This window comes from Arachis ipaensis, chromosome B10 (assembly GCF_000816755.2).
Source record: "Arachis ipaensis cultivar K30076 chromosome B10, Araip1.1, whole genome shotgun sequence".
Classification (NCBI taxonomy): domain Eukaryota; kingdom Viridiplantae; phylum Streptophyta; class Magnoliopsida; order Fabales; family Fabaceae; genus Arachis; species Arachis ipaensis.
The window spans coordinates 38,691,323-38,702,175 of record NC_029794.2 but is presented as its reverse complement, the minus strand read 5'-3'; the positions used below and the strand labels follow the sequence as shown (position 1 = coordinate 38,702,175).

The window sequence follows — 10,853 nt, the reverse complement described above, 5'->3', positions numbered from 1 at the left end:
GTTTGGAACAAAAAAAATACCATTTTCAATTTTTAATATTTAATTTTGTGAGACTGGTTAATCCTTTTGTCAATAATCTCTCTTTAAAACATACTTATGTGGTAGGTTAATTACCGATATATATTCTATTTAATTTTTATAAGTAAAAACAATCTAACAATCACTAATATTTTTTAGTTTTACATAATAAATTTAACTAATGTATTTGAAAAAAGTAATAAAAAATAAAAATAAAAATTAAACGGCCTTAATAATTATGGCCTTAATAATTATTGTTAAAAGACAACGAAATTCTTAACAAAAAAATTGTTAATTTTAATTGATTTTTAATAGATAAATCAACAATTTAACATGTCATGTAGCTTTATTCGGTTAATACAAAGAGAAAATATTGACAGAGAGACTAATCAGTCTCATAAAAATAAAGATAAGGAGCCGAAAAAATATTTTGTTTTATTGAGAACCTCGTCGAGATAATTGTCAGGACTCATTTAGAATTTTTTTTGTCAGAACTCATTTAGAATTTTTTTTTCTCCAAAATTAACGGTAGTTGCATCCGGGATCATAACATGAAATGGTTGGCTGAGGTTTTTGGTTTTTTGGTACTTTATTAACTTGTCAAGTCCTAGTTGTCTATTTATAAGAGAAATTGTGATGCAGCGCGACTTCAACAAACTAATAAATTATAGGACTTTAGTACTTGGCTCACCAAGAAATAGAAAAATCATGGGACCACAGGGCGACAATAACATAACATTGAAGTTGCACAGTTCCGCCACCTTCATGAAAGTAACGCAATTGGAGGAACAGAAGGGGATGGTAACACCTCATAGGTACGCCACTGAATTTTGTTCTTTGAGAATAACGGCATTTTTTTAAAACCACCAGGGAAGTAAAATTTTCTTTATAATCAAAATTGCCAGAGACAAACATTTGCTTCTTTTATACTTAGACAATAATACCACTTCTACCACAAAGAAAAAAAGGGACACCACACCAAAAACATAGCGTTTCTAATTACTACAGCTCCTAAACTGCTTAAACCCTTAACCAGTTAACCATTTAACAACTGTTTCCCCTTGCAAATGACATTATATAGAGTAAGAAAACCCCAAAAAAAAAAAAAAAGGAAATGACAAACTGAAAACTTTCTTCACTATTCAACACTTTCTCAGAATAGGATATTGCATAATGATGCATAATGATTCATATCATGATCCTCCTCCATTTGATTTGTTTAGAGTTGCACTTCCCTATCGTAAATCCAACTGAATTTAAGTCTTGGGGATTCCTTGGCTCTTCCTTGAGCTCTCTCCTCCAGCCTTCGGATTCTTGGCGGCAGCCCACAAACATAATCCTGAGCTTTCCTTCCCTCACCAGAGAGTCCGGTTAGGTCTGCCACCTTCCACCTCCCCACAAGAAATTCAAGGATATCAGCATAGTCCTTGGCAGTGTAGACTCCGATGCGCTGAGCGACGGCAGAATAGTTTTCGAACAGGTTGTCATCACGGCCATCATACATCAAGTGTGCCGGCATAGCTATTTTCTTCCTCATCATGTCAGCAAAAGCCATTACAGTTCCATCAGGATCGATCTCAAACAGCTTCTCCACTATCTTTGTGTACGCAGTCTCATGGCGTTTCTCATCTGAGGCAATCATACCACATATTTGTGCCAACTTCATATCCCCATGTTCCTTTGCCAGCCTAGCTGTGTTCCCATGGGATATAAAGGTGGCCCTCTCTTGAAATGAAGTATAAATGAAACCAAGGTATGGGCTGTTCTCGGTCCGAGGATCCTATTCATCAATACCAATTAAAAGTTTCCAAATAAAGAGAAATGCACCTATTGCATCGGCTAATAAAACTTGTCCATTGTAATTGTCATGATTTATATATGCAACTTAGTACCAGGGGTCCTATATGATGGATTCAGAAACATTTCTATTTGTTCTACCCATTCATTTTAAGATCTCAAAATCAATGTACTCCCTTTTCTTTTAAATAAAGGTCAAATTGGATAAAGTGGTATACATTAGAAAATTAATGTATCTGGATAATAGGTATCTAGACACAATAATTCTCCAATATAGTTATTTTGGAACACAGTATTATTTAACTCTGTGTGCCTTCAATAGTTTAGAGATGTCTATGTATTTGTGTATTTGAAGAATCCAGAATGTGACATATTAATGTGTCTGAATGGCTTTTCAGCAGGTGCATGATTATGCAAATTCATAAAGAAATCTACTATACTACCTTAAGATAACCATACTACTAGATTCAATAAGATCTTACCATTCCAGAACCAATCAAGTACTGAATTGTCTTCTCAATTTGCCTCAAGTCAACGCGGCCAGACAAGTAAAGATACTTGTTAAGAAGGTCACCGTGTCTATTTTCCTCCGCAGTCCATGCCCTTGTCCAAACTGCCCAGGAAGTAAGGCTGGCCCCTGTTTCATCTCGAACCCCGTCCAGAGTATTAAGCATTGTCTGGTAAGTAGGAAGGGCTTCTTCAGTGATCATGTCTCCGACCAGAACAACAAAGTAATCATCAGGAAGCTCTTTTGCCCTTGCTCTCAGTTCCCTCACTTGCTCCTCAAATCCATCCTCTGAAGGTTCTGGTAAATAGTCCTGTGGCTGCCAGCACTTCTCTACGGGTTTGAGGAGAGTCAAAATGTTCTCCTCAGCCCAACCCTCTAACGATTTGAAAATCTCAATCTTCTGGGGCGGCATGGAGTGGGTTACTTGAACATGTACCTCTCGGGGAGGCGTGAAAGGCTTCTTGAGATTTTCAACCTCTCTACAAAAGAAAAGCACATGAATGTCAGATTAATAATTCTACAATGATCCTACCATGCTAGTACAATAAATCAATTGTCGAAGATCATATCATTGACGGCAACAAAAATAAGAAAGAAAAAAAAAGGCCATATCCACTATTATGTTAAGAGATTTACAAAGCATAATCATAGCAGGAACAGGTTTGCAGAGCATGCAACCAACACATGCCTAGGTTACTCAAATCACCACAACAAGAGCCAGCAAAATACCTTTGACACAGAAAAGACCCAAAAGCAGTTTCATACAACATAATCAACATAGTTACCAAAACTTAAAAAAGTCCCAAGTCACCTATGCATGATAATTCACACTCATCGGTTCACAGCATTGATCAAAATCATACAAAATTACGCAGAAAGTATCAAGAGATCCAAACTCAATAGCCAAACAAGGAGAAAAAAACAGAGTACCAAATCAGGAGGAGAAATAGATAACATACGGAAGTAAAAGATACACATGCATGATTGTTAAGTTCCTATGCATGACTGAGAAAGCCTAACAAATGCCCTTTAGTGACATCAGAAGTAGAAAAAGTTTGAATAGAAAATGTAAATTAAAATTTTTCAAGTTTTCTATGCATGAAAGAACCAAAACTTTCAACTTTCATTAGGATACTCTTTAGCTAAATCCACATATAAATATAAATAAAAGTTTAGTTGTATGTTGAAAAAGGGCAGAAGAATTGAAAAGACTGCATCTCAATAAAAAAATTCAACAGAAGAGTAAATGAGTTCCAAACTATGGGGACCAAAAACATAGGCTAACAAAACCAACAAACTTGTTCAAGAATATTGAAAACCGGTGGTGGGAAAAACAAGTGCAACAAAAAATAGTTAAACTAATGAATCAAATTTAATTTGTTAAACACTTCGACTACAAGTTTTCCTTTTTCTTGAAACTTTGTTTTAGTCGCATGTTCATTGTTCACCCACCAAACAAACAATGAAGTGTGCGGACAAGTAACAAAAACGGAAAAAGGGGGGTTGTGACTTATGTGAGAGAGATAAGAGTTGTTGAGATTATTAATAGTGATGATGGATTTCTTTCTTAATAAGTGTATATAAGACTCAACAACCCAAAAGAAAAGACATGCAGCTACATCACTCTAACCCAAAATAATAATAAAAAAATAAAACAAAAATGACAATAACAGAAAGAAAGAGGAGAGGAATCAATGAACGCGATCGAACCTCTCCCAATCCCAATCCCCTAAACCAAACAGCACCGATTCAAAGAAGGTACCACAAAATTGAATCAGCATCTTCAACAGTAGCTGAAACCTTTTTTGGACGGTGACACACATAACACAGTATTCAACAGAAGTAATTAAATGAATAAACAGCATTAAAGAACAAAAATTGAAAAAGTGAATGAAAAATCAGGCGTGGTTTTCAGCGTGCTTGGCATTGATTTCAGGAAATTAAAAATCGGGAAAAAGCAGATCGAGGAGGAACGGAACGGAGAAAGAGAGAAAGGAAAAAGGAACAGACTTGGAACCAGTGCGGAGGGTGGAGGCCATGCGGAACCTTGGAGATCTGAGGCTAGCCATTTGAGGAAGCGAGAACGATGAAGAAGAAGAAGATGATGAAGAAGGAGAGAGAAAGAGCTTCTGTGAAGGGTTAGGGTTCAGCCTCAGAGCCATTTTTCGTGTTGCGTCTTCGAAATTGACGAGAGAGAGAAGCTCGAATCCGTGTAAGTAAGCAGTGAAGGATTCTGAATGGAGAGAGAGAGAGAGAGAGGTTCCGCTTGGGTTTTGTTTTAGTGAAGAGAAGAAGCAGGCAATGATTTAGAACCACTTAATGGGTTTAGAAGGCCTTAGGGGAGAGGGAGTATATGCCTTCTCTTTCCATCTACTTGAGTACCACTGCCTGGGGGTAGTTTTGTCTTTATCTCCAGCTGTGTTGCTTCATTTACATTTTTACCCTTCTATAATCCCCCCGAATGGAAAACAACTTTCATTTCCTTATTTCCAAAATGGGTAAAAAAAAAAAATATCTCTCAGATTTTTTGGGTGAATGTATTTAAGACTATTCTTAAATTTTTTTTAAGGTGAAAAAAATTTCACATAAAAAAGTTGTAACTTCATTGCTATTTTTGCCATCTGCTACCGTGTTTACATCTCTCATAATCAAATGAAAGTCAACATGCTAATTCTAATGTATGATATCCCTTATTTTGAGCACCAATAGATCAATAAACCCAAAACCATATTAATGATTAGTAACAAGATTAAATACTTCTGCACAATCTGTCTCACAAATAACATCTCATTAACCCACATCCCAAACTAAGAGATATCCTCTCCAAATAGCAAACAATTTCCTTCAAAAAATACTATTACTAAAATGATACTCAAAATTTAAATTCACAAACAATTTAATAAAAATAAAAAAATAAATTTTTAAAACAAATGTTTAAAATACTCATAAAATCTAACTAAGAAAAAAACGAAACAAATATTCTATCCATGAAATATAAATTCTAATAAATAAAACTACTCAAATCCTTTAAAACTTTTTAAATTATTCTTTCCTAATATAACCTAACCTAAGTTTGAACTTATTACTCTAATTCTATCTCACCTCCAATGTCTAACCGTTTACTACTATCACCACCCTAATTTCTAGCTCTAATGAGTGACAATGACGCTAAGTACTATCCTCCAAGTTTACTAATTCAATGAACCACCTGCTTCATTCTCTCCTTCTTCCACGAAATCTTATTATCGTCCCTGCTGTCCTCATCATCGGTGCCACCCGCCTCATCATCGACATCGCCAAAAATGGGAATTAAAATTATAGTGATAAAAGGTTGGAGATCGCGGAAGACAACACTCCATATGCACGTAATTAATCTCACCATGTTCCCATCTTAGTGAATTTCATCACTAACGGGTCCATTTTAAAATTAATTTGTAGCGGTGCGGCAAACCATATTTAAAGATTAATTTTGCAACATTTATTTTATCCTTTATAGTTAAGGGAGAAGGAATATGCGGTTTATCTATCTCTAACTGCAAAAGTAGTCCAATATAGGGGTCATCAATATTCCTAAGCATAGCCATATAGTAATGGCCAATGTATGCTACCATATATATCTCAGCAACCTGCATGGTAATCAACGTGTATCTTAAACTTGTGACACAACGTCGTAACATGTATTTGAAGTATTTGAAACGTGTAGCAAACCACATATGACATATATCAGGCATGGACGTACGAAGTGATGAGTAAAATACGGTACTAGATCGATTAGTAACCAAAAAATACGGTGAGCGCTGAAGCGCTCCAAAAAGATTAAATTTTAGGGCAATTTACGCATCTAAATTGTTTGACTCTCAATATTACGCAAATACATTGTTTCCAAATTTGATACGCAAATGCATTGTTTCATATTTTATGTAAACCGCTACTGACAGTAGCGGTTTACAGGTGTGCATAAACCGCTACAACCAGCAGCGGTTTACGTGCGTGTGTGTGAGTGTAAACCGCTACTGGCAGTAGCGGTTTACGTGTGTAAACCGCTACTGCCAGTAGCGGTTTACGTGTATGTGTGTGTATACTATTTAAATAATATTATAAATAAAAAATTTAATTTATCATTTCACAATATAATTTAAAAAATATAAATATGCATGTAATAAATTTTTTATTTGTATTTATTATTAAAATGAGATTAAATAGCAAATCAAAGAGTGAGTACTCACAGAGTACTAAAATATATAAACTAAGACTAAATTTTTTTTTATCTTCATCCCTTCTAAAACTCATGAATGATAAAATAATTTATTTTTAGTAAAAAATCCACTAAAGCATGCACTTTTTCTTTAAAAATTACTTCATTTTTTATCCATATAAATCATATAATTGCAAAAAATATATACTCTGTTTTCTTTTTCTCAATTTTTTTGTAACTTAATTTAGCGGTTTCTGTGTTCTTCTAGCGGTTTACGTTGATTAGAAAAATGTTTGTTTATGCTAAATTAAGTTACAAAAAAATTGAGAGAAAGAAAATGGAGTATATATTTTTTGCAATCATATGATTTATATGGATAAAAAATGAAGTAATTTTTAAAGAAAAAGTGTATGATTTAGTGAATTTTTTACTAAAAATAAATTATTTTATCATTCATGAGTTTTAGAAAGGATGAAGATAAAAAAAAAAATTAGTCTTAGTTTATATATTTTAGTACTCCGTGAGTACTCACTCTTTGATTTGCTATTTAATCTCATTTTAATAATAAATACAAATAAAAAATTATTACATGCATATTTATATTTTTTATTTTATTCATCAAAATTATGATGCTATCACTATTATTTATCTAATTAATCAACTGTAAAATACAAATAATTTTTATTTTTTGGTATAAGACAACAAAGTTGTACAAATAAAAAAAATTATTTAGCTAGAACCTCAAATGCAAATCAGCAGCAAAGAACACAACCCATTTTCCAAACTCTCCAATCTCCTTTGTATGGTTGATATAAATAAAAGAGAATGAAGTGATTTTTAAAGAGTAAAATATATAATTTAGTAAACTTTTGGCTAAAAATAAATTATTTTATTATTTATAAATTTTAAAAGAGATGAGAATAAAAAAAATTAGTCTTGCTTTATATAATTCAATACTTTGAAGACTGTATTTTTTTATTTGTAATTTGGTCTCACTTCTAATAATAAATACAAATAAAAAATTTATTACATGCATATTTATATTTTTTAAATTATATTGTGAAATGATAAATTAAATTTTTATTTATAATATTATTTAAATAGTATACACACATACACGTAAACCGCTACTGGCAGTAGCGGTTTACACTCACACACACGCACGTAAACCGCTACTGCCAGTAGCGGTTTACACTCACATACACACGCACGTAAACCGCTGCTGGCAGCAGCGGTTTACACTCACACACTCACACACATAAACCGCGGCTGGTTGTAGCGGTTTATGCACATCTGTAAACCGCTACTGCCAGTAGCGGTTTACATAAAATAGTGAAACAATGCATTTGCGTATTAAATTTGGAAACAATGTATTTGCGTAATATTGGGGGTCAAACAATTTAGATGCGTAAATTGCCCTAAATTTTAAATTTGACTTATTGATATAAAATATAATAAAAAATTAATCAAATTTTCTTTAATTAATTAGGAATACAAAACTTTTTACTTAATAAAAAGCCTTTAAAGATAAATCGTAGGTAGATTGATAAAATAGATCAATTGCATTTCAACTAGTTCGTGCGATGCACGAATTTATATTTAAATTTGATATGTTAAATTAAAAATAATATTTTATAATTATAAATTTTTTGAGTTTAGTATAACACGATCATCGTCATTATATAATAAACGTATTGAATATGCTGTTTTATCTTTATTCAAAGCAAAAAGCAAATAGAAAAGTTTAAAGTAATAGCATGTCAATTTTACACTAAATTTTATATCAAAAGGCTAATAAAAATTTATCGACAACCTAGTATCTTACTAACTTCATTAGAAAAGCAATTGGCATATGATATTGTGCTCCTTGTTACACATTTCATCTCAAATCTGAAAATAGAGTTATAGATAAATTTGTTATATCTATAGTAAATATTTGTACAAAAGTGTAAATCATAACATGCTATTAAAATGAAAATAATATTATTCTTACCTAAATATTATTAAAAACTTCTTTGAACACGACATTTGTTGTTGATGACTTTGAATTGCCGTCTTCGTCTAGAATTATAATCCTGAGGCCACTGTGACTCTTAACTCTTGACAAAGCAACATAAAGTTGTCCATAGATAAACACTGATTTTGGCAAGTAAAGTCCTACATGTGATAATGATTGACCCTGACTCTTATTAATGGTCATTGCAAAGCATACTGTTAATGGAAATTGTCTCCGTTGAAACTTAAATGGCAACCTTGAATTTGAAGGGATCAAGTTCATTCTTGGAATATACACTTTATCTCCAATATTTCTACCGGTCACTACCGTCGCTCCAATTACGTTGCTGCCAAGTTCGTTAACTATTAATCTTGTCCCGTTGCATAAACCTGAAGTCTGGTCTATGTTTCGCAGTAGCATTACAGCGACTCCTGCCTTCAAAGTCAACTTGTGATTGGGTAGTCCCGAATATTTGATGTCATTTAGGAACTCTGGTGTGAACCACTCTTGTTGTACATCTTCATTCTCATCAGCTTGACATGTTGTGTCAGAACTCAAATACTCCTTTTCCATCCCTGAAAAGATTGTCAAGACAAAATCATTTACCTTCTCGACACTCTCAAGCGTGGGTGCAAGAATTTTTCTACTCTAAAAATACTTGTAATTTGACATGTTTTGCAACAAATTTGGATATGCAAAGTCTACCAAATGAAAGAGAGGGTCATCAGTAGTTGTAATCAATAGATCATCTGAAATTTCAATTTCTGATTCATCACCAACAACAGAACCAATATTTCCATTTCCAACATCAAGTATCCAATTAGCAAATCTCTTCATTTCACCTTCATCTTGATATGAAGAAGACATTAGAAGCCTCATGTTCGTATGCAGTTTCAGAACCTTACAAAACGACCACAGATGGGATGAGTTAATAGCTGATGTCAATGTATCGTGTCTACTCCCTTTCGGAATCACCGGAAGTATCTGTCTGAAATCACCTCCTAAAACAACAACCTTACCACCAAATGGTTGATGTGTCTTATGTTGATCGGTAACTGACATAAGATCCCTGAGCATCTGATCAAGTGTTTCAAAGCACATTTTATTGAGTATTGGAGCTTCATCCCAAATTATTAAGCTACTTTAGATGAGCAGCTCAGCCTTCAAACTGCCATGCTTGATATTACAAGTAGATTCATCAGTAATTGTAATGGGTATTGAAAATCTAGAATGAGCCGTTCTGCCACCAGGTAGGAGTAAAGGCGCAATTTCACTGGATGCGACATTTAAAACAATCTTTCCTCTAGATCGAATAGTAGAAAAAAGTCCATTCCAAATAAATGTCTTACCACACCCACCATGCCCATAAAGGAAGTAAAAACCACAAAAGTCTGTAATAACAGCATTGAGTATCTTATCGAATACTAACCTTTGCTCATGAGTCATCTTTTGTTCCGTATATAAGTTTGTATGAGTCAACTCATTTGTGTTATATGCTAACTCCTCCTCTATCAGCTTATTCTGAAAAAGGCGAACATCAGACATCTCAGGATATGGCATTGATTGATAGTCTCTTAAAGATCTCACATTGCTGTTGAGTATCTTCTCAATCTCAATAAAGCAGAGGTTTATTAATTCATCATCAGTCATGTTTAGTCCTAGCAAAAGCACATGGTGGTTTTATGAAATATTTAATGTAAACCCCGGTTAAATTAGTAGATAATTAGTCAATAAATTAGTTTTTAATAAGGAGAATTAGAAATGTGAATATTATATTAAATTAGGATAGAGCTCATCGAAATGAGAATTTTGACACTAATTTCGAAGAAAACGGTCCAAAATTGGACCGAACGGGCCGAACCGGTTGAACCAGACCCGAACCGGGCCGTCGGTCCAACCGGACCAACTCATTAAATGAAGCCGAACCCCTTTCTCTCCCTCATTTGGATGCAGCAGCGTGAAACACTTCCAGGGAGGGGAGAAAGCTTCCGTAACTTTACGGTAAATTTCCGATCCCCGTAACTTCTCCGTCCGAGGTCCAATCGCCGCACCGTTTATGGCCACGCGTCCACCGCGTTGAGCTCTACATTTCTACCAGAACAATTTCACTGGTAACTTGTTTAATCACTCTCAGCCCTCTTTTCCCCTAATTTTTGGATTTTTGAATGGGAAGGTTGAGTTTCTTTAATTTTTGATGTTTTAGGATCCAATTAGCTTGAAGAAAACGTTCACTCTTGCTTATGTGAAGCCTAGGTAAGGTGAGGATACGATAAGTCTATTTTATCTTCATTGAATTTGAGCTTTGAGTATTAAATTGGATATATATGTGTTATGAATGT

The 10,853-nt window shown here is 33.9% G+C and overlaps 1 protein-coding gene and 1 pseudogene across 1 annotated transcript; both read right to left on the bottom strand.

The window, feature by feature from the left end:
* On the bottom strand, nucleotides 890–4,672 carry LOC107622810 (stearoyl-[acyl-carrier-protein] 9-desaturase, chloroplastic). Its single transcript, XM_016324850.2, has 3 exons — nucleotides 4,334–4,672; nucleotides 2,298–2,802; nucleotides 890–1,798 (listed from the first exon to the last, which is right to left on the bottom strand). The coding sequence occupies exons 1-3, from the start codon at nucleotides 4,483–4,485 to the stop codon at nucleotides 1,238–1,240; spliced, it is 1,218 nt and encodes a 405-aa protein (XP_016180336.1). The 5' UTR covers nucleotides 4,486–4,672; the 3' UTR covers nucleotides 890–1,237.
* On the bottom strand, nucleotides 8,485–10,164 carry LOC107620554 (annotated as a pseudogene).

Coding starts and splice junctions, on each gene's coding strand:
- LOC107622810 (XM_016324850.2), bottom strand. CDS start 4,485: ATGGCTCTGAGGCTGAACCCTAACCCTTCACAGAAGCTCTTTCTCTCT. Junction 2,803..4,333: donor ACCCTCCGCACTGGTTCCAA/GTCTGTTCCTTT, acceptor TTTCTTTTGTAG/AGAGGTTGAAAATCTCAAGA. Junction 1,799..2,297: donor ACTTGATTGGTTCTGGAATG/GTAAGATCTTAT, acceptor ATTGATGAATAG/GATCCTCGGACCGAGAACAG.